The 23,436-nt window shown below is 43.9% G+C and overlaps 1 protein-coding gene across 7 annotated transcripts in view; it reads left to right on the forward strand.

The window, feature by feature from the left end:
* The window catches only part of smtnb (smoothelin b), a 553,824-nt gene that overhangs the window by 493,893 nt on the left and 36,495 nt on the right, over positions 1–23,436 (forward strand). For 5 of the 7 annotated variants that reach the window (XM_068054826.1, XM_068054827.1, XM_068054822.1 and 2 more), the window contains 5 exons: positions 2,532–2,604; positions 3,013–3,177; positions 10,727–10,850; positions 13,508–13,659; positions 18,234–18,399. In XM_068054826.1, coding sequence (XP_067910927.1) covers positions 2,532–2,604; positions 3,013–3,177; positions 10,727–10,850; positions 13,508–13,659; positions 18,234–18,381 — 662 coding nt within the window. In that variant the 3' untranslated portion in view covers positions 18,382–18,399. The remainder of the gene's footprint in view (positions 1–2,531; positions 2,605–3,012; positions 3,178–10,726; positions 10,851–13,507; positions 13,660–18,233; positions 18,400–23,436) is intronic. The other 2 variants (XM_068054823.1, XM_068054824.1) reach the window with 2 other exon arrangements.

Consider the following 23,436-nt stretch of genomic DNA (forward strand, 5'->3'; position numbering starts at 1 on the left):
CCTGATTGAAGGGACTCAAACATGGAATTCCAGGAAAGATGGAAATGGATTTTGGGAGGCAACAACACATTCAAGGGACTTTGGAGAGGAACGGGAGATTGGACATGGAGCAGTAGTTTGCAATGGGTTGATTTTTTGAGAAGTGGGTGATGACAGCAGATTTAAAGGAGAGAGGGACATAACCCGAAAAGAGGGAACCATTAGTAATGTCAGCTAATAGGAGTGGAAGTTGAGTGGTCAACAGTTTGCTGGGAATAGGATCAAGGGAATAGGAGGTGGGTCTCATAGACAAGATGAGCTCGGAGAGGGCATGAGGGGAGATAGGAGAGAAACTAGAGAAAGATGTGTGTTCAGGTCTAGGGCAGGGGGGATCTTTAGAGGAAGTTTGGCCCAGTGGGCTAGTGGAAGGGAGGAACACGGCTGAGGCAGCTGATCAGATAGTCTCGATCTTAGTGACAAAGATGTCCATGAGTCCCTCACACCTATTGTTGGAGGTGAGGGTGAAGGGAGCAGATTATTGTTGGAGCTGAGGGCGGAGGGAGCAGGGCAGAGGGGTTTAACAAAACAATTTGCAGTGGAAAAAAGAAGCCATGGATTATCTTTGCATTCTGGGATGATCCTGGAAGAGGGAGCAGTTTTAGCAGAAAAGAGCAGGACCCGATAGTGTTTTATGTGGTCCAACCAGATCTGGCAATGGATGACTAACCCAGTTATCCGCCCTATTTCTGCATACCTTGGACTTAAAGTGGAGATGAGGGCAATACCGGGGTAACGACCAGAGTGAGAGAGAGTAATGATTTTATTGGGGACTAGGGCATCAGTGGTGAGGGTGTGGTTGAGCAAATCAGTAGCTGCGAAATGTTGTGGTGCATGGAGGGCCTAAGGCAAGACAGTTGGGATTGTGAAAGTGCAATTGTATGTGAATTGGGAGATAGTTTTTTTCCAGGGACGGATACAGAAGGAGGTAGGGTTGGGGCGTGGTAAGGCGATGTATGTGAAGGAAGTGATCAGAGATGGCCTTATCTGTGATTAATACAATGGGACTAGCAACACCACTTGTGATGGCGAGATCAAAGGGATGGCTGTGAATATGTGTTGGGGAGTTTACATGGAGGGAGAGATTTAGGGAGGATAAGAAGGCAGTGGGGAGAGAGAGCATGATGAGTTGAGATGGGGGTTGAAATCACCAAGGATGAGATGTCTTTCAGTGCAGAGGCTGAGGGAGGAAAACAGTGAAGATATCTTGCTGAGAAAAATTTTATCGTACTTGGGAAGGCTGTAGAGAACGATGATTTTGCATGAGAGGTGGGAGAATGAGAGGTGGAACAAGGTGAGATGCTCAAAGGAGGAGAAAATGCCAAAGGAGTAGGTGGTCTGGGCAAGGTGTGGTCTGGTGTTAAGTGCCACACTGCTGCTGCAATGATCTCGGAGGGGCAAATGGTAGAAGATATAACCAGGCGGGGAGGCTTCATTAAGAGGAAAGATGCCATCACACCTCAGCCAGGTTTGCATAAAGGCCATGCTGTCAATGCAATCATCTATAATAAGTTAATGGATGGCAAGAGCCTTGTTCACAAGTGAACAGATATTCTGGATGGAGATGCGCAGAGAGCCGGTGAATGCTGATCCACTGGCAGAGTCCAGGGGGTCAGTAGTGGGAGGGGTGAATTGGACTGAAAGGAGATTGGCAAAAATGCAATGGCTTATCCTGGTTCAGTACTTCAAAATGGGATGGGTGGATTCAACACAACAGCCATGATTATACTGTGTGCTCTTAGTCAGAAGCATCTCTGTGGCAGATTATTTTTCCTTTCAGTGAAGTATTGAAAATATCAGACAACAGGTAAAATCACTTATATGCAGTCAGTGATGCAGAGGTGTCTGGAACAAAGGATTGATTTTGAGCCCACTGCCAGGTCAAACTGGCATCTGAATGAGTTGGAATTCATGTGAAGCCGTGAGCTGATGTGGACATTAATTTGGAAAACATGACCTATAGATGAAAACTGATTCGGAATAAGACCCCACCACTCCAAGAGCCCTTGATATCTATAATTAGTTTAAGGCCCAGCAGCACAGCTTGTTCAATTTTAGGGGCAGTGCTGTCACTATCTTGTTACACTGGAAAGAATGGCTGTTACCTTAAAGTTAAAACATGTGAATGATGTAGTTTTGATTTTGCATTTATTGATTAGAAGCATTGGTATTGTGATTTTCCACACCACAAGTTCCTTATTTCATCCAGATTGCCAGGGAGCTGTCAAACGAAAGAAATTGTCAGACCAGGCACCCCAGAATGCTGTCATGTAGCTTGTAGCAACTGGTTACAAAGTCATAGGAGAAAAAACCTAAGGATCAGCTAATCATGTTCTAAGGTTTCAGTGTTAATGAGAGATTTTAAATTTCATTTCTTGACTGAGACAGCAGCAACAAATTTGTACAATGCTTTTAACTTAGAAAAGAAAATCCTCAGGCACTTCACAAGAGCAATATCAGACAAAATTTGACTTCTTTAATTGTTTCTCTCTTAGCAGGTGGAACAACTGTTGTCCAGACCAAGTCCTCTTTTAGTTCCAGCAGCACTTCATCCAAAAAGGTTGGCAGGTGAGAAGTGATTTTTTATCTTCAGAATGTAACAGTAAATAAATTGATACCTGTAGGTCTTTGAAGGAAAGGGTCAAGATTGTGCCTGTAATTTGCTACAGGGCAAGCTAATTGCTTCTCCTGGCAACCCTTGGCACTGGCAGATGCCATCCTCGCCTAACATCCACAAACACGTAGTTCCAGCAGGAGTTCCTGAATTGTGATCAGGTATAGGAACCTGGCAAATTTTCCACTCTCTAGCCTTAGGGCACTGAGATGAATTGTAATCAATCTGGCCAAGATCATCTTAAAAAAAAAAACTAGGGACCAAACCAAGGAACTACATGGTCTATACAGCTCAGTTACTCACTGGGATAACTTGCTGAACCATTTGTATTTAGGAGTTCTTTAATTTTATGGCTTCTCCAGTATTTTTGACAGAGAAGATGATGCACGGTCTAGCAGTGTGTCAGCACTTGAGAGGAAGCAGGCTGAGAAGCGGAAAGAGGTGATGAGGTCACAAACACTGCCACGCACTTCAGGAACACAGGCACGGAAGGCATTGATTGAGAAACTGGAAAAGGAAGGTGGAAGGTAGGACTCTCAACAGGAACTTTTTAAATTGCTTTTTTGCTATGTTATGGTGTTTATGAAAGCAAGATGCTGAATATCTTATATGGTGCATTTTTAAGCTCAAGAAAGGCATGGAACAACACATCATTTGCAGTATTATCTGAGAAAACTTTATTAATTTTGGTGTAAAATTGACAATGGAATATATATTTTTTAATTTGTTCATGGGATGGGAGCGTCACTGGCAAGGCCAGCAATTATTGCCCTTGAGAAGGTGATAGTGAATTGCTGCAGTCTATGTGATGTAAGTACACCCACAATGCTGTTAGAGAAAGAGTTTCAGGATTTTGATCCAATGACAATGAAGGAACAACGATAAATTTCCAAGTCAGGATGGTGTGTGACTTGGAGGGGAACTTGCAGGTGGTGATGTTCTTATACGCCTGCTGCCCTTGTTCTTCTAGGTGATTATGTTTATGGGTTTGGAAGGTGCTGTCTAAGGAGCCTTGGCGAATTGCTGTAGTGCATTTTGTGGATGGTATACACTGCTGTCACTACTTGCAGATGCAGAGGCAAAAATTCTGAAATAATGTAAGAAGTAGTTGGTTGCTGTGTTATGGGACTATAGACCCTTTCTAAATGGATGAGCTAAGATAGGTTGAGTCAGTTTCTTCAGCTGTTATCTATCTTCTGAGCTATTCAACTGCTGTTCTTAATGATTAATTCAGTGCCTTGTTTTTTTCTGTTTTACAGCAATTAAGCATATAAGTTCCACCTTCTGATGTAATTACACGTGCTGGTTTCTTGATTCCACATCCTACTGCTTTCTATTTCTATCTCCATCAAAACTGAAGCCCATGAAATAAAAGGGAATCTGACAGCATGGACATGAAGTTGATTGAGTGATAGGAAACAAAGAGTAGTGGTGAACTGTTGATTTTCGGACTGGAGGAAGATATACAGTGGGGTTTCCCAGGAGTCAGTACTAGGACCGCTACTTTTCTTGATATATATTAATGGCCTAGACTTGGATGTAAGGGGCACAATTTCAAAATTTACTGATGGCACAAAACTTGGAAGTATTGTGAACTGTGAGGAGGATAGTGATAGACTTCAAGAGGACATAAACCGGCTGGTGGAATGGGCCAGCACAGACACGACAAGCCTCCTTCTGTGCCACAATCATTCTTTGATTCTATTTATCTGCTTGCACTAGTTGTTAAAATAACAAAGCAGCCTGCTTGATTGGCACCCCATCCACCATCTTAAACATTCACTCCCTCAATCACCGACGCACAGTGGCAGCAGTGTGTACTATATACAAGATGCATTGCAACTTGGCAGATGGAATTTAATGCAGAGAAGTGTGAAGTGATATATTTTGGTAGAAAGAACTAGGAGAGGCAATATAAAATAAAGGGTACAATTCTAAAGGGAGTGCAGGAACAGCGACACCTGAAGCTAAATGTGTGCAAATTGTTGAAGGTGGCAGGGCAGGTTTAGAAAGTGGTTAAAAAGGCATATGGGATCCTGGACTTTATAAATAGAGGCACAGGTTACAAAAGCAAGAAAGCCTCTAGGAAGGATGTGAAGGCTTTAGAGATGATGCAGGAAAGATATATGAGAATGGTTCCAGGGATGGGGGACTTCAGTTATGTGGATAGATTGGAGAAGCTGGGGTTGTTGTGCTCAGAGAAGAGAAGGTTGAGAGGAGATTTGATAGAGGTGTTTGATATCATGAGGGGTTGAGACAGAGTAGATAGAAACTGTTTCCATTGGCAGAAGGTTCGAGAACCAGAGGACACTGATTTAAGGTGATTGGCAAAAGAAGCAATGGCAACATAAGGTAAAAACTCAGCAAGTGGTAGGATCATCTGGAATGCACTGCCTGAGAGGCAGATTCAATCATAGCTTTCAAAAGGGAATTGGATAAGCACCTGAAGAGAGAAAATTTACAGGGCTACTGGGAAAGGGCAGAGTAGAGGGATTGGCTGAGTTGCCCTTACAAAGAGCCAGCACAGACACGACAAACCTCCTGCTGTGCTATAATCATTCTTTGATTCTATTTACCTGCTTGCACTAGTTGTTAAAATAACAAAGCAGCCTGCTTGATTGGCACCCCATCCACCACCTTAAACATTCACTCCCTCAATCACTGACGCACAATGGCAGCAGTGTGTACTATATACAAGATGCATTGCAACAGCTCACCTCGCCTCCTTCCATAGCACCTTCCAAACCTGCAACCTCTTCCACCTAGAACAACAAGGGCAGCAAACACGTGGGGGCATCACCATCTACAAGTTCCCCTCTAAGCCACACACTATCCTAACTTGGAAATATATCGCCGTTCCTTCATTGTCACTGGATCAAAATCCTGGAGCCCCCTTCCTAACAGCACTGGGGTGTACCTACACCAGATGGACTGCAGTGGTTCATGAAGGCAGCTCACCACCACCTTCTCGAGGGAAATTAAGGATGGGCAATAAATGTTAGCCTTGGCAGCGAGTCTGCCTCACATGAAATGAATAAAAATATATTGATATCTCATCTCTACAGAACCTTCTTTCAGCCATGGTATGTACATTATAAACAGCAGGCATAATAACAATAGTTGAGATGGAGTATCAAAGTATATTAGGAACATTAAAAGCAGGAGTGGGCCATTCATCCCCTCGGGCTGACTCCACCATTCAGTTAGATCATGGTTGATCTGCACCTAAACTCCATTTTGCCGTAATAAAAACAGAAACTGCTAAAAATACTTAGCAGGTCAGCCAGCATCTCTGGAAAGAGAAACAAAGTTAACATTTAGGTCAATGATCTTTCATCAGAACTGGAAAAAGTTAGAGGCGTAACAGGTTTTAAGCAAGTACAGAGGTAGGGAAAGGGAGGAGAGGAGCAAAGAACAAAGGGAAGACCTGTGATGGGGTGGGGATGATGATACAAGACTAAAGGAGATGGTAATGGGACAAGTAAAGATGGGTCTACGGAAGGTGTAAATGGGAATAGCAGAATCATTACCAAAAGCTCCTATCCGATAAAATGGGGGTAGTGGTTATGATCTGAAATTGTTGAACTTAATTTCCGAAGGCTGTGAAATATCTACTCAAAAGATGAGGTGCTGTTCCTTGAGCTGCTTTGGAGGAGTGTAGGAGGTCGAGGGCAGGGTGGGAACGGGGCAGAGAATTAAAATGATAGGTGACTGGAAGCTCAGAATCACACTTGTCGACTAAACAGAGGTGTTCTGCAGGGTGGTCACCCAATCTCCATTTACTTTTCCCAGTGTAGATGAGACCACATCGTGAGTAGCGAATACAGTATACTAAATTGAAAGAAGAAAGTAAATCGCTGTTTCCCCTGGTAGGAGTGTTTGAGACCCTGGACAGTGGGAAGGGAGAAGGTAAAAATGCAGGTGCTTGCGCAAGAAGGTGCTATGGGAAGGGTGTTAACGATGATTAAGGAGTGGGCCACAGTGTTGCAGAGGGAACAGTCCCTTCAGAATGCTGAAAGGGAAGGTGTGTTTGGTGAAGGCATCCTCTAAGCTGCACAGCCGTACAACGACCTGAAAGTTCCCATGACACCGCGCAAAAGTCGGCCCTTTTAAGTTATCGTACATGTGCAGTCGCACAAAACAATTTAAAGGGTCGGGCACTACAAAAGCAAATTAGAGGGTGCATTGGTGGCATCATGCTGGAGGTGGCAGAAACAGCGGAGGCTGATCTGTTGACTGTGGACGCCGATGGGTGGAAGGGGAACCCTATCATGGTTCTGATAGGAAGGGAAAGGGGTGAGAGCAGAAATGCAGGAAATGGGTCAGACACGGTCAAGAGCCCTGTCAACCACAGTGGAGGGAAATTCTTGAGGAGAAAGGAAGACATATCGGAAGCACTGGTATGGAAGGTGGCAATGTCAGAACAGATGCAATGGGAAAACTGGAGGAATGGAATAGTGTCCTAGCAGGAAGCGGGGTGGGGGAAATGTAGTCAAGGTAGCCGTGGCAGTCATTGGGCTTTTGGTAGATATTGGTCGACAGCCTATCCCCATAAATAGGGATAGAGAAATCAAGGAATGGAAGGGAAGAGTTAGAGATGGATCATGTGAAGGTGAGAAAAGGGTGGAAATTGGAAGCAAAGTTAATGAAATTTTCCAGTTCAGGACGAAAGCAGGAAACAGCACCAATACAGCTATCAGTGTACCTGAAAAAGAGGTGAGGGAGGGGACCTGAGTAGGACTGAACAAAAAATCCTCCTCATAGCCTGCAAAAAGGCAGGCGTAACTGGACCCATACAGGTTCCCATAGCAACACCTTTTATTTGGAGGAAGTGAGTGGAGTCAAAGGAGAAGTTGTTCAATGTGAGAACAAGTTCAACCAGGCAGAAGAAAATGGTGGTGGTAGATGGGGACTGGTTGTGCCTCCATTGAAGGCAGAAAAGGAGGGCTAAAGAAAAGGAGGGAGAAATACAACGTTCTTCGGACTGCTACACGCCGCATCCTGAGATCCACACTCAGTGCTATGCGCCGCCACATGCACACACTGAACCTCTCTCTCCAGCAGCACCGCCTCACCTTATCTCTAAGCTGTTCTACTCCGCAGTTTCATTTCATCTTTCGTCTCATCCGACGCATTAACAAAAAACTTTTTTTCTTCCTTTCAGATGTCAAGGAACGCAAGCTCCAGCAGCTGATGGGGACGAATGCTCCTCCAGATCCTCCTTCCACTTCACTTCCCTCTGACCCCACTTCTTCTGATCTGACCCCTTGCCGTGTATTCGCTATATCCTCTGACCTCCCCCTCTCTGATGCTGAATGTTCTGTACTCAGCAAAGGTCTCAGTTTTATCCCCTTTACGTCCCCACCTCAATGAATTTCGCGCTCGGCATGACGTTGAGCTCTTCTTCCGTCGCCTCCATCTCCGGGCTCACTTCTTTGACCAGGAGTCCTCCCCCCGACCAGCAGACCCATTTACCCGCCTCCAGCATTCTCCCTCTACCTGGACCCCTCCCCCTGGCCTCTTACCCGCTCTTGATCTCTTCATTGAAAACTGTCGGCGAGAGATTGGTCATCTCAATTTCTCTGCCCCCCTCACTCACTCTAACCTGTCCCCCTCTGAACTTGAGGCACTCCATTCTCTCAGGTCTAACCCCGACATGGTCATCAAACCTGCAGACAAGGGTGGTGCTGTTGTTGTATGGCGTACCGACCTCTACCTTGCAGAAGCTCAATGCCTACTCACAGACACTTCTTCCAACCTCCCTCTAGACCATGACCCCACCACCGAACATCAAGCCACTGTCCAAAGGACTGTCACTGATCTCAGCTCCTCTGGAGATCTTCCGTCTACAGCTTCCAACCTCATAGTCCCGCAACCCCGGACAGCCCGCTTCTACCTCCTTCCCAAAATCCACAAACGGGATTGTCCCGGCAGACCCATTGTGTCAGCCTGCTCCTGCCCCACTGAACTTATTTCTTCCTATCTTGACTCTATCTTTTCTCCGCTGGTCCAGTCTCTTCCCACCTACATCCGTGATTCTTCTGACGCCCTACGTCATTTTGACAATTTCCAGTTTCCTGGTCCCAACCGCCGCCTCTTCACTATGGACGTCCAATCGCTCTACACCGCCATCCCCCACCAGGATGGTTTAAGGGCCCTCCGCTTCTTCCTTGAACAGAGGCCCAACCAGTCCCCATCCACCACCACCCTCCTCCGCCTGGCTGAACTTGTTCTCACATTGAACAACTTCTCCTTCAACTCCGCTCACTTCCTTCAAGTAAAAGGTATTGCTATGGGTATCCGCATGGGTCCTAGTTATGCCTGTCTTTTTGTGGGATATGTCGAGCATTCTTTGTTCCAGTCCTACTCAGGCCCCCTCCCCCAACTCTTTTTCCGGTACATTGATGAATGTATCGGTGCCGTTTCCTGCTCCCGCCCTGAACTGGAAAACTTGATCAACTTTGCTTCCAATGTCCACCCTTCTCTCACCTTTACATGGTCCATCTCTGACACTTCCCTTCCCTTCCTCGACTTCTCTGTCTCCATCTCTGGGGATAGGTTGTCTACTAATATCCATTATAAGCCCACCGACTCCCACAGCTACCTGGACTACACTTCTTCACACCCTACCTCCTGTAAGGACTGCATTCCATTCTCCCAGTTTCTCCGTCTCCGACGCATCTGCTCTGATGATGCTACCTTCCATGATGGTGCTTCTGATATGACCTCCTTTTTCCTCAACCGAGGATTCCCCCCCACTGTTGTTGACAGGGCCCTCAACCGTGTCCTGCCCATTTCCCGCACCTCTACCCTCACCCCTTCCCCTCCCTCCCAGAACCGTGATAGGGTTCCCCTTGTCCTCACTTTTCACCCCATTAGCCTCCATATCCAAAGGATCATCCTCCGCCATTTCCGCCACCTCCAGCGTGATGCCACTACCAAACGCATCTTCCCCTGTCAGCATTCCGAAGGGATCGTTCCCTCCATGACACCCTGGTCCACTCCTCCATTGTCCCCACCACCTCGTCCCATTCCCATGGCACCTTCCCCTGCAATCTAATATTTGCTAGTTCCGAAGAAGGGTCACTGACCCGAAACATTAACTCTGCTTCTCTTTCCACAGATGCTGCCAGACCTGCTGAGTGGTTCCAGCATTTCTTGTTTTTATTTCAGATTTCCAGCATCCGCAGTATTTTGCTTTTAGAAAAGGAGGGCTCTTGTGCTGCCTTGGTGGATGATAAAGGTGTAGAGGGATTGGACGTCCATGGTGAAAAGGAGACAATTATAGCCAGGAAACTGTTAAAGAGGCAGAGGGTGTCAGAAGAGTCACAAATGTAGATGGGAGGATACTGGACAAGGGGAGAAAAAATAAAGTCGAGATAGAAAGAAATCAGTTCTGTGGGACAAGAGCAGGCTGAAACAATGAGTTAATCAGATTTCCTGCTGTTGCTCCATATCCTTGATACCTTTATCTAACAAAACCAACTATCTCAGTCTTAAAAGCTCGACTTGTCCTTGCAATCACAGTTTTTTGAGGGAGATAATTCCAGATTTCCACTACCCTTTGTAGGAAAAAGTGCTTCCTGATTTTGCTTCTGAATGGCCTAACTTTGATTTTAATATTATATCCCCAGTTCTTGATTTCCCCAGCAGAGGAAATAATTTCTCCATGTCTATCCTACCAAATCCTTTTAACATTTTAAACGCCTTGATTAGATCACTCTCAAATAATGAAAGAAATACAAGCCAGGTTTATGCCATAAAATAAAAGCAAAATACTGCAGATGCTGGAAATCTGAAATAAAACAAAAATTGCTGGAAATACTCAGCAGGTCTGGCAGCATCTGTGGAGAGAGAAGCAGGGTTAACGTTTCAGGTCAGTGATCCTTCATCAGTTTAGATTTTTTTAGCTACTACATCTAAAGTCTGGATCTACATGGATGTGCAGTGTATGTGTTTTGAAGTCTTTGTGGGCACAACATTCCTCCAGTAGCTGTGACTGGGGGAAATATCAAATATGTAATTGTTTTAGTCATTTCTAATAACCAAAATTCATCTCGATTTGTATATTCTCAGTGCTGGAAATCCGGCCATTGCCAGGGTGAAGGTGCAGAGGTCCTCAAGTTGTGGTGTGCCAAATGCTAACAGTATTAAGCAGATGCTGCTGGACTGGTGTAGAGCCAAGACACGTGGTTATGAGGTGAGCGAATATACACTCCACCTTATCAGGGAAAGAAAATGTGGAAAATCTTTTTGGAACAGTGTGAGAAAAGGTATTCACTTTCAACTCTTATCAGGACAGAGCTTTTTTTTAAAAATGGATTAGAATACAGGAACAGGAGCTGGCCATTCAGCCATTCTAGCTTGTTCTGCAAATCAGTTAGATCATAGCTGATCCACTCCGTTTATTCGCTTTGGTCCCATATCCCTTGGTACGATCAATCTCAGTCTTCCTGAATTCACTTTTAAATGACTTAACTCTAATTTTAAGATTGTGCCCTTTTGCCTGTATTCCTCCACCAGAGGAAATAGTTCATTTGTAGCTACTCTGTCAGCTCCCTTTACCGTTTTGTTTGATTGAAATTGCACTGTACAATACTAGTAACAAACTCATTGGCCGGAATTTTACGCTGGGCAGACGGGAGCGGGACTCCGACGTAAAAGTCGGTGCTGATCTCGCTCCTCCCCAGCCTGAGGATCCCTCCCGTATTTTACGGATCCCCAGGCTTTAATTGGCCAGAGGCAGGACTTCCACCCACTTGAGGGAGGATGTCCCGCCTCAGTGAGCTGCCGGCCAATCAGTGGGCCGGCAGCTCTTAGTCTCAGCAGCGCCACCTGGAGCGGTGGCCACTGCTTAGACTGCAGCCCAGCCGACCGAAGAGGGCGCAATGGAACCAGGACAGAAGGTAAGTTCGGGCAGCCTCACCAGGGGAATCAGTCGTGCCCTGATGAGGCTAGGGTGGTCATTTGGGGGGAAGGGGGCGTCCTGGTTCCCGGGGTTGGAGTGGGAGGTGGGGTCGGCCTTCAATCGGGCACCTAGCTGGGCGGCCTTTCATGTCCCCGGCACACCCGCTTGCCACGGGTAAAATACCCAAGGAGGTGGGCGAGGGCCCTTAAGTGGCCGTTAATTGGCAATTTAAGAGTCTTGATTGGCATCGGGTGGGCGGGCCGTCTCTCGCCCCCGCCCACCCCCGCCAGACCAATGTAAAGTTGGTCGGAGGCGGAATCGGGACGGTGAGGCCTCCCGAGGCCTGCTGCTCAATTTTACGCCGCCCCCACGCCACCATTCGACCTGCTGGAGCGGCGTAAAATTCCAGCCATTATCTCCTGCTTTAACCTGCTTGGATTAACACCTTTATTAAAACGGCAAAAGAATTTCATATAAACTCACCAATCCCAGTTACAAACCAGGGTTGAGATTTTGTTGATCTCCTGACATTGGTGGGGGTGGGTGGCTGGAAGATCACAACAGCAGCAGCTTGCCAAGGAGCCTGACGCCGGGATTGCTGGGCCTGATCTTCCCTGTCGCTCAGCAACAGGACCCAACTTTAAATATGTAAATGAAGGAAGTGAATACATTTAAATACCATTCATCACAATCTTACCGACTGTCCGGGGTCTTCTGTGCGACGGGCAGCACTCACGTGCCTTCACTTTCCCGTCCATGGAAAGCTGGCGCTACCGAGATGGGGAACTTAGGATTTTTAGTGAAGTGGGAGGGGTGGAAACGGGGTGAACTCTGCATTTTAGTGTGGGGAGGAAGGGGTGACCTCCGCACTTTGTGCTGTTGTGGGGGGGAGAGGTCAAATCTTCAATATAGGTGTTTTGGGTGTGGGGGGGGTATGGGACAGCCATTTATTATATTGTATGGGGGGGGGGGTGACAGATCAGAAATTTATTTACAGTGTAGTTGGGGGGAGTATGGGGTTCAACTCTGTAGTTTCTGTGCAGGTCTGGCAGCCCTTTAAAAATGATGCCAGTGCCTGCACTGACGCAGCTGACACCATTCATGGCGTCACTGAGGCCCCCCCCCCCCCGCCACGTGATTGGGGTGGGGTGGGGTGTTGGCCCACCTTGCACACTAGATCGCGGTGGCGCATGGCCTGTGCATCTGCGCCCTTTTTTTCACCTGCTGCTGCTCCAAGGGGCGGGAGAATAAGATTCTGCCCCAAGAGTTTGAAAGTGACACAAGTGCTTAATATTTTCAGTATTGAATACCCTTTGCACCTTTTTTAAGATAGTAATGACGTCAGGGACTGACCTATTTTAATAGTGAATGTAATTGCACAGAATCAGAGAACTCTGCAGAAAAATATTCTTTAGTTCATAACATTGTAGCTACAAGAGAGCCTTACCATGGTGATCCATAAAAATGATGATACAAATGATGATTTTAAAATGTATTTGTTACTTTGTATGGTGTATTTTGTTTGAACAATGAATATTGAGAACACCTTTGGAGGAAGAGGCTATGAGTGGTTACTGAGTCTGCAGTATGAGAGAAATGAGAACATTTGTGATATTTCAGTGATTTAACTATTTCAAGTTTGTTTTATTCAGCTTTCCCGCTTTCATTCCTTCCCAGCCATTTTGTGTGATTATGTTCACTAGACTTGCTGTATAATTTGTTTTAAAAAAGAAAATAAAAAGGAAAATTTGCTGATTAAACATTAAATATAATTTGTAACAATTTGATTTTAAAAAGAGCCAAATGGCAAAACTCCCGCTTTGAAGGACAATTGTGCTTCTTTGTCAGTTTTAAAAGAGTTTTACACCACCTGCTTTGTTGCATTACTGCCTCCCAAAGCAACTAATCCTCTGTTCACATCACTCTTAATATTATGCTTTGTCCATCAGCATGTGGCCATCCAGAACTTCTCTTCCAGCTGGAGTGATGGGATGGCGTTCTGTGCTCTAGTGCATAACTTCTTCCCTGAGGCCTTTGATTACTCAGAACTGAATCCCAGCAACCGCAGGCATAACTTCGAGGTGGCATTCAAAATGGCAGAGTAGGTACCATTTCTTGATCTTCATGTGCATATTATAGAGTTGTGCCTCTAGCAGCGATTATTGCATTACAGAGAGAGCATTACATTTTTAAAATGTGATAGCAGTATAACTACTCATGATATAAAATACACCGGATTTTGGTTCGTGAAACATAACTCAACTGTAAAGAAGAGTGGTATTGTGTGTTTTACGGAAAAAGAGAGTTAACAAGATGCAGTGTAACAATATTAATATGTGAGGAGACTGCTGATAAATTTGTTGTGGAATATAGGAACTGGGTAACCACCTTACTGTGCAATATTTGTAACAATTTTCTTTTTAGGAGCTGTACATCTCTCAAATGTCACTATCTATACAGTACTATTACAATGTTTTTATTGTAGAGTGTGGAACAAGCCTTGGTGTTCTCTGCTGATGCAGGGTGCCCTTGGATTTATGCTTAGGAGTTGGTATCTTAGTTGTTTAAAAAAAATGCTTTAAGCAAGGGTCACCTAAAAACTGAAATAAATTTCTGTGAAACTAAGTAACCCATCCGTCCGAGTAGCTGCAACTTTATTTACATCCAGGAAAAGGCAGCATCATTGTATGATTTGTTGATTTCTGACCAGTTGACACTCATTGTGCAAACTGTGCTCAGTGAGTTATCAGTAAGTGTACTGGATTCTGTAAAAGGAATTAGTAACCGATGTTGGTGTGGACTAGTGCCTGTGTGGATGCAAGCCTGGGGGTGGTGTATGCTAATACAGGCCTGATACCTGTCTGCCAGGGGATTGGTACCTATCTGGTTTTGGTGTGAATGCTCAATATGTATTTGTAAACCAGACAGTAAAAGTCTACTTCTCAATCTATGCATTTAAACAGATGTTGCACAATGTGCGAGTTGCAGCTCTATATGTTTGCAAGTGGAGTTGGCCCAAAACATCTACTCCCTTCTGATTGTGGGTTGACAAAAGGTAGCCCTCATAGTATCAGTACAATTTTGGTACTACCTGCTTTTGATGCAGGCTTTGTTCCCATTCAGGTTTTATTTTTGTACTGATCTGTTGTGTACAGTCTAGTATTGCTGCCTGCCTGATGTCTATAGGGGCTTAGTTTATTACAGACCTGGCTTCAGTATAAGGCCAGGCTTCAGTACAAATCTCACTCATGTCTTCTATTAAGGTTTATCCCCTATTTTCTTTTCCCCTTCTGGAATTTTTAGTAATGTTACTCCATGTAAATTTTTAAGGAATGCATTTGTTTACGTATCAGTATTATTAAAAGTGATAAATCAAACTTTTAAAGATTTTCCTGGGGTTCTGAAGTGTGTACTGTTACTGATATATTAAACGCATGTCCTATTTATTGCATATATCATAAATATATCTGATAGCTAAGCTTTATGATAGCACACAATGGACATTTGACTGGCTAGTTGGAGCTTTCTGCTTAGTGTGTATGTTCTGAGCAATACTTTCATTACTGACCTTTAGCTTAAGGGGTTGTGGGTGATTTCAATAATCAATTTTTCATTCAAACTTCTGTGCTAAATTTTAAGTGAGGTGATCAATAATCTCAGAAAATGTAATGTTCAACACGTTGTTGCAATTGGGTTCATGTTTTAATTCTTGACTGGGGATATGTGGCTTAGAATATTGGACGTTAAGAAATGAATTAATGCATTGTGCTGTTGAACCATACAAACCTGGAAGATGACGTGAATGTCTAGTCTGTACTAGATTTGCTGATCTCAGCTAAGTTACAATAATAGGAATAAAGTAAATAATGTAAATATTTTTAAATGATTGAGGTTACAGATGTATAATTTATAAATCTTCAAAAGCCTTTCTTGACAGAATGAGAATATTACTTCTTGTCTGGATTGATTTTTTTTCCAAAGCTGTCTTACATTTTCTCCTCTATCCTTTATTTGCCCTTATAAATATTTCTCTGCCATCAATTCCTTCCTCGAGATATTGACTGCTTATTAGGGTATGGTTCTATGGATGCCAGCTATCTTCCAGTATGCTGCTCAAGTGGACTGCTCTCCAGTCTTCACATCTTTCTAAAATGAGTGTTTTTCTCATCTTTAAGTCTTGCCATGCTATGCACCATGCCCCAGCTGAGAAGGCAAGCAGGCGACCTGTGTGGCGGCCCTTCATCTGCTACATGGCCCCAGATGCACTTCATCTAACTGCCAAGATGTGCACATATGTGGCTTGGACTGACTTTTTACCTCTTTGCAGGGAAGTCTCTATCACCTACTCATGAATTTGGTCACCTTGCTAAGGTTGGAAACTTGTCCTGTGGAGAATTGTGGATGCGGACTTGAGTCCTTTTAGTATGCTGGAGCCACCACTACTTTTGCCCAATGTTTAACTGGAAGGTGTTTTTATTTCTTCAAGAAATTCTGTTACTGTGTATATGGATGTGCTCAAAACTCCAAGGGTGTATTCTTCAATGGTTGGACTTAAATGGTGAAAGATTCTAGGAAAATGAAAGATGGCAGGAAATAAATTAGCATGTTTAATTTGTTTATTTTCACCACAAATTAAATTAAATATAAATGATTCTCATGATGAGAAAAATGTTATACTGTAAAACTCTTATCCATATTTTTTTAATGCTTCCATGGGTTGTGGGCATCGCTGGCAAGGCCAGCATTTGTTGCCATCTCTAATTGCCTTTGAACTGAGTGGCTTGTGGGTATAGAGTCACATGTAGGCCAGCAGATTTCCTTCCCTAAAGGACATTAGTGAACCAGATGGGTTTTTATGACAATCAATGGTAGTTTCATGGCACCATTACGGAGACTAGCTTTTAATTCCATATTTTTTTATTTTATTAATGAATTGAATTCAAATTCCACCAGCTGCCATGGTGGGATTTGAACCCATGTCCCCTGGGCATTACCCCATGCCTCTGGATTACTAGTCTAGTGACAACACCATGATGCCACCAGCTCCCATGAAGAAATGTATTATTTATGAAAGAAAGTAACTTTTGCAATGTTCAAAATAAATAATGAAGACGAATATTAGCCTCAGAAAATATTACTTCCTAACTTCTTTAGTCGAGCTACAGTGCAAGCAGTGGCTTACTTGAAGGCCACTCTCAGGAATGCAATAACATGGCAATGTATCCTGAATCCAGTTGTGTTGATGTGAGAAATTGCCATACAGCTCTTTCTGTGTGCTATCAATACTGATATAACTCCATTCTTAATGGAACTGGAGAGCAAGCGAGGGGGAAGGGGTTATGAGTGTCACAGGTCTGCGTACTAGATCAGTCGGAATGCCCACCATTGCTATCTCCCAACATGTATTATCTAAGAAAATAACTATAGTGAGTTCTATAATTCATTCCTCATCCTTCCAAAACTCTTACTTAAAAATTATGAGTGACAATTAAATGTGAGAAAAGGGATAGTCATCTAAAATTGCACCTTTTAAGAAATGTAGATAATTAATTTTTAACCACCCCCTGCTGCTCCCCCAAAATAATTAACCTGCTCTAAGCTCTCTGCTTGAACTGAGAAACTTACCTTTATTGTGTGTGTTCTACAGGGGAGAGACTCTTAGTAGCACCATCTTTTTATTACAGAACTTTGTGTCCTCAAGGGAAGATTCTGACCCTATGGTTAATGCTTATGGAGTAGGGTGTATTAGAGGCTTTGTGATGCTAAATCATTCTCATCTTTCTATCTCGCTCTTGCTTGCTCTCTGTGTCTCACACACACTCTCTCTCTCTCTCTCTCTCTCTCTCTCTCTCTCTCTCTCTCTCATATTATGTTCTATTTTGGCATGGTCATAATGTAAAGTGTATCCAGGTTTTGTTTATATCTCACTGAGAAGATCAAACATGCACAGTTACATTTGCCTATCCATATTGCAAACTAAAAGACATGTTGCTCACCCAGTTCTGCTCAACCGCACTAATAATTATTTGTTTGCCAGACAGTGGACTTCATTATTAGTTTTAAAAAAGAGAATGAGCTAACTCTGGAAACTGACTCAGATATAGTATGATGGACTGAATCATTAGGTTACAGCAGCATGTTGATTGGGGCTGTTTTTATTCCCCCGAGAGCTTTGCATTGGATACCACTGCGCTACAATCTGTGTCTTTTATGGAGAGGGAAAGGTGGAGCTGTCATTGAGTAGCTTTCAAACTCTTTTTTGCTGAGTTTTATTTGTTTTTCCACAGAATTCTCATAGTTTCCCAAACTTTTATTTACATAACTTTCTATGTTGGTCTTTTGTGCACTTTCATCGCTAATACACTCATGATTGTTATGTATGTTCATCAACTAGTTATATTTCCCCCATTGTCTACTGGAACCATTGCTTTAAATGTAGTTACCATATTCATGTCATGTGCTGCATTCCATGTTCAATGAATCCGTATTGAACACAATGTTATTGATGTTGTGTATCATGAAGCATGTTTTTTCTTTTTGTTCATTGTATGTCACTGAATGAATGTAATTTATGTTTTCTTTGTTTTTTTTCCTTGCTTTTTTTCTCCCTCTCTCCTTCTGTTCCCTGTTGTGTCCTGTCTCCTCTATTGTTTGACCCTCTCTCTGGTCCCATAGGAAGCATGCTGACTGCCCACAGCTACTGGATGTGGAAGATATGGTGCGGATGAAGGAGCCCGACTGGAAATGTGTTTACACTTACATTCAGGAATATTATCGCTGTCTGGTGCAGAAGGGTCTGGTTAAAACCAAAACCTCCTCCTAGGGATTAACGGAGTGAAGGGTGAGAGACCTTATCTGATTTAGAAATTTTAGGCCTTAGCAAACTTTGATAAAACTAAGTTTTTTTTTGCCCTATCCAAATTTTTCTTGTTGATTTTAATTATTCTTTTAATTTCTTCCAGTTTGTTGCTGTACTCCTCCTGAGTTTTTGTTTTTAAAGTATACAACTGTTCCCTCTCTTCCATTATTTTGGGAGTGGTATAAAGGAACTTTAGAAAGGCAATGAATGTTTGGCTCTCTTTAATTATTTCTCTCTCTTTATATGTTTATACTTCTCTGAATCTAGCTTATGCCTTCTCAGAATGTAATGTTTTATTTTTATGATAAAAATATACTTGATTCATTGCATTTCTACCATATTCATGTACTTGTGCTGTTTTGTTTCACTGTCTTAAGCCCTCCCTAACTCCTGACTGGATTTCAATAAAACAATTTAGTTCTGATTGTCATTTAAAAATTTCCCACATGTAATACATGAATAAGTTTGCTCCTGATCTCAGCTAAGGTGTTAGTGCCTTCTGAAGAAGCTGAGCTGCTTTTTCGAGATGAGGGAGGAGTCAGGCAGCTCAATCAGTGGCATATCTTCTCACAGAGGGCAGAGGTGTGGGATCATGTGGGGCAAAAAGATATATCAAAACTTCAATTAGTCTTGCCTTAGAAGTAGCAAGACTTGTTCTTGACCTTTTGTTCTATATCCAAGTTCCTTTGAATACCATTGTTTTATCAGGGTACAGTTGCAGATCAAGTTCATTAATTGTAAACTCAACCTATGATAAAAGCAGGAGGAATTGCCATGGTATTGCATTGGAATAAAGGAACAAGGGAAAAATAAGTAATAGAAAAAGTCAATGCAAACTCACACAGAACAGAGTGTTTTTGTGGCTGACTGGTCATTTGTCCTCTAAAGCATTTGTCATGACTATCTGTATGTGATGCCCATTGAATATTAGAATGGCTGAAGTTACAAATAATGAAACAAGACTTGAAATATATTTATGCTACTGAAATATTTAAAAATTGGATTGAAGAATGTCTGCAACTTACTTGCCCTTTTGAAACTCCTATTGTTTTAATCCATACCATAATCAGCTTCATATTTAAACCGTTACAACAGAGAAAGACTTTAATATAATTATTTTAATTTGCCTTTTTAAAAGGAAAAAAAACTAATGTTTTAGATGGGGATTAAACTTTGTTGTTAAATGACAGTTTACTACCTAGGACCTAATTTTCAAATAATTTATCTTGAGGTCCCTGTTTATAATTATATCAGAATATAAGGATACAATTGTTCTTGTCTACACACTCCTAATTGCTGTTAACAAAGGACACATTTCTATTTAAAATAACTCAATTATATTCACGCTGCTCATCATGCCATCTGCTCTGGTATATGCAAATACCTCACATCCTACTGCCTTTATGCACAATCACCTGGCTGACTGCATCTGTCATAAAAGTTAGAATTGAAGATACTATTGAAGGGGAGGTGATGGCATAGTAGTAATGTCATTGAACTAGCAATCCACAGACCCAGGCTAATGCTCTGGGTACACTGATTCAAATCCCACCATGGCAGCTGGTGGAATTTAAATTCAATTAATAAATCTGGAATTTCTAAAAAAGCTAGTCTTAGTAATGGCCATTGTTGATTGTCATAAAAAAAACCATCTGGTTCACTAATGTCCTTTAAGGGAGGAAATCTGCCGTCTTTACTTGGTCTGGCCTACATGTCACTCCAGACCCACAAACCGCTGGAGAAAAGTCTAAAAGGAATGAAACCGGATGGACCACCGGGCATCGACCGAGGCACCGGAAACAACAATGGCACACCCAGCCCAGTCAACCCTGAAAAGTCCTCCTTACTAACATCTGGAGGCTTGTGCCAAAATTGGGAGAGCTATCCCACAGACTAGTCCAGCAACAGCCTGACAGTCGTACGCATGGAATCGTACCTTACAGACAATGTCCCAGATACCAACATTACCACCCCTGGATATATCCTGTCCCACCAACCAGAGCTGGCTGCACAGTGGTATATAATCGGGAGGGTTTTGCCCTGGGAGTCCTCAACATTGACTCCGGACCCCATGAAGTCTCATGGCATCAGGTCAAACACGGGCACAGAAACCTCTTGCTGATTACTACCTACTGCCCCCCCCTCCCCCTCAGCTGATGAATCAGTACTCCTCCATGTTGAACAGCACTTAGAAGAAGCACTGAGGGTGACAAGGGCACAGAATGTACTCTGGGCAGGGGACTTCAATGCCCATCACCTAGAGTGACTCGGCAGCACCAGTACTGATTGAGCTGGCCGAATCCTGAAGGACATAGCTGCTAGACTAGGTCTGCGGTAGGTGGTGAGGGAGACAACAAGAACAAGCCTTGTCCTCACCAGTCTACCTGTCACAGATGCATCTGTCCATGACAGTATTGGTAGGAGGGACCATTGCACAGTCCTCGCAGAGACAAAGTCCTGTCTTCACATTGAGGATACCCTCCACCGTATTGTGTGGCACTACCACCGTGCTAAATGGGATAGATTTCCAATGGATATAGAAACTCAAAATTGGGCATCCATGAGGCGCTGTGGGCCTTCAGCAGCAGCAGAATTGGATTCAACCACAATCTGTAACTTCATGGCCCAGCATATCCCCCACTCTGCCATTACCATCAAGCCAGGGGACCAAGCCTGGTTCAATGAAGAGTGTAGGGGGAATGTCAGGAGCAGCACCAATCATAGCTAAAAATGAGGTGTCAACCTGGTGAAGCTACAACACAGGAATACAAGCATGCCAAACAGTGGAAGCAGCATGCGATAGACAGAGCTAAGCGATCCCACAACCAGTGTATCAGATCTAAGCAGTCCTCTCACATCCAGTCGAGAATGGTGGTGAACAATGAAACAACTAACTGGAGGAGGAGGCTCCACAAATATCCCCATCCTCAATGATGGGGGAGCCCAGCACATCAGTGCAAAAGACAAGGCTGAAGCATTTGCAACCATCTTCAGCCAGAAGTGCCGAGTTGATGACCCATCTTGGCGTCCTCCTGAAGTCCCCAGCATCACAGATGCCAGTCTTCAGTCAATTCGATTCACTCCATGTGATATCAAGAAACAGCTGAAGGCACTGGATACTTCAAATGCTATGGGCTCTGACAGCATCTCGGCAATAGTACTGAAGTATTGTGTTCCAGAACTGGCCACGCTTTATCCAAGCTGTTCCAGTACAGTTACAACACTGGCATCTACCTGACAATGTGGAAAATTGCCCAGGTATGTCCTGTACACATAAATCAGGACAAATCCAATCTGACCAATTACTGCCCCATCAACCTACTCTCAATCATCAGCAAAGTGATGGAAGGTGTCATTGACAGTGCTATCAAGCAGCACTTACTCAGCAATAACCTGCTCAGTTTGGGTTCTGCCAGGGCCATTCAGCTTCTGACCTCATTGCAGCTTTGTTCCAAACATGGACAAAAGAGCTGAACTCAAGAGGTGAGGTGAGAGTGACTGCCCTTGACATCAAGGCAGCATTTGACTCAGTGTGGCATCAGGGATCTCGAGCAAAACTGAGGTCAATGGGAATCAGGGGGAAAACTCTCCGCTGGTTGGAGTCATACCGAGCGCAAAGAAAGATGGTTGTAGTTGTTGGAGGTCAATCATCTGAGCTCCAGGACATCACTGCAGGAGTTCTTCAGGGTAGTGACCTAGGCCCAACCATCTTCAGCTGCTTCATCAATGACCTTCCTCCAATCATAAGGTCAGAAGTGGGGATGTTCGCTGATGATTGCACAATGTTCAGCACCATTTGTGACTCCTCAGATACTGAAGCAGTCTGTGTAGGAATGCAGCAAGGCTTGGACAATATCCAGGCTTGGGCTGATAAGTGGCAAGTAACATTCGCGCCACACAAGTGCCAGGCAATGACCATCTCCAACAAGAGAGAATTTAACCAACTCCCCTTGACATTCAATGACATTACCATCATTGAATCCCCCACTATCAACATCCTAGGGGCTACCATTGACCAGAAACTGAAGTGGAGTAGCCATATAAATACCGTGGCTACAAGAGCAGGTCAGAGGCTAGGAATCCTGCGGCAAGTAACTCACCTCCTGACTCCTCAAAGCCTATCCACCATCGACAAGGCACAAGTCAGGAATGTGATGGAATACTCTCCACTTGCCTGGGTGAGTGCAGCTCCAACAACACTCAAGAAGCTCGACACCATCCAGGACAAAGCAGCCCGCTTGATTGGCACCCCATCTACAAACATTCACTCCCTCCACCACCGACGCACAGTGGCAGCATTGTGTACCATCTACAAGATGCAATGCACCAAGGCTCCTTAGACAGCACCTTCCAAACCTGCGACCTCTACCAACCAGAAGGACAAGGGCAACAAATGCATGGGAACACCACCACCTGCAAGTTCCCCTCCAAGTCACACACTATCCTGACTTGGAACTATATCGCCGTTCCTTCACTGTCGCAGGGTCAAAATCCTGCAACTCCCTTCCTAACAGCACTGTGGGTGTACCTACCCCACATGGACTGCAGCTGTTCAAGAAGGCAGCTCACCACCACCTTCTCAAGGGCAATAAATGCTGGCCTGGCCAACGACACCCACATCCCATGAATGAATTTTTAAAAAGGCAGCAGAAGCATGGGAACAAAATTATCTGCAAGTTACCCTCCAATCCATCGTGACTTGGTATTAAATCGCTGTTCCCTCACTGTCACTGGATGAAAATCCTGGAACTCCCTTCCTAACAGCACTGTAGGTGTACCTACATCACATGGACTGCAGTGGTTCAAGATGGCGGCTCACCACCACCTTCTCCAGGGCAATAAATGCTGGCGTAGCCAGCGACGCCCACATCTGCGAAAGAGTTAAAAAAAAAAACTAGAGGTATGGATGTATCTGATCATGTAATGGAACACACTGAAGCTAGTTATGCATTCACAACAAAACAAAAGAAGTGGAATAATAAACAAACAGCTGGGAACACATAGCAAGTCAGTCAAGAT

This window comes from Heterodontus francisci, chromosome 23, assembly GCF_036365525.1.
Source record: "Heterodontus francisci isolate sHetFra1 chromosome 23, sHetFra1.hap1, whole genome shotgun sequence".
Classification (NCBI taxonomy): domain Eukaryota; kingdom Metazoa; phylum Chordata; class Chondrichthyes; order Heterodontiformes; family Heterodontidae; genus Heterodontus; species Heterodontus francisci.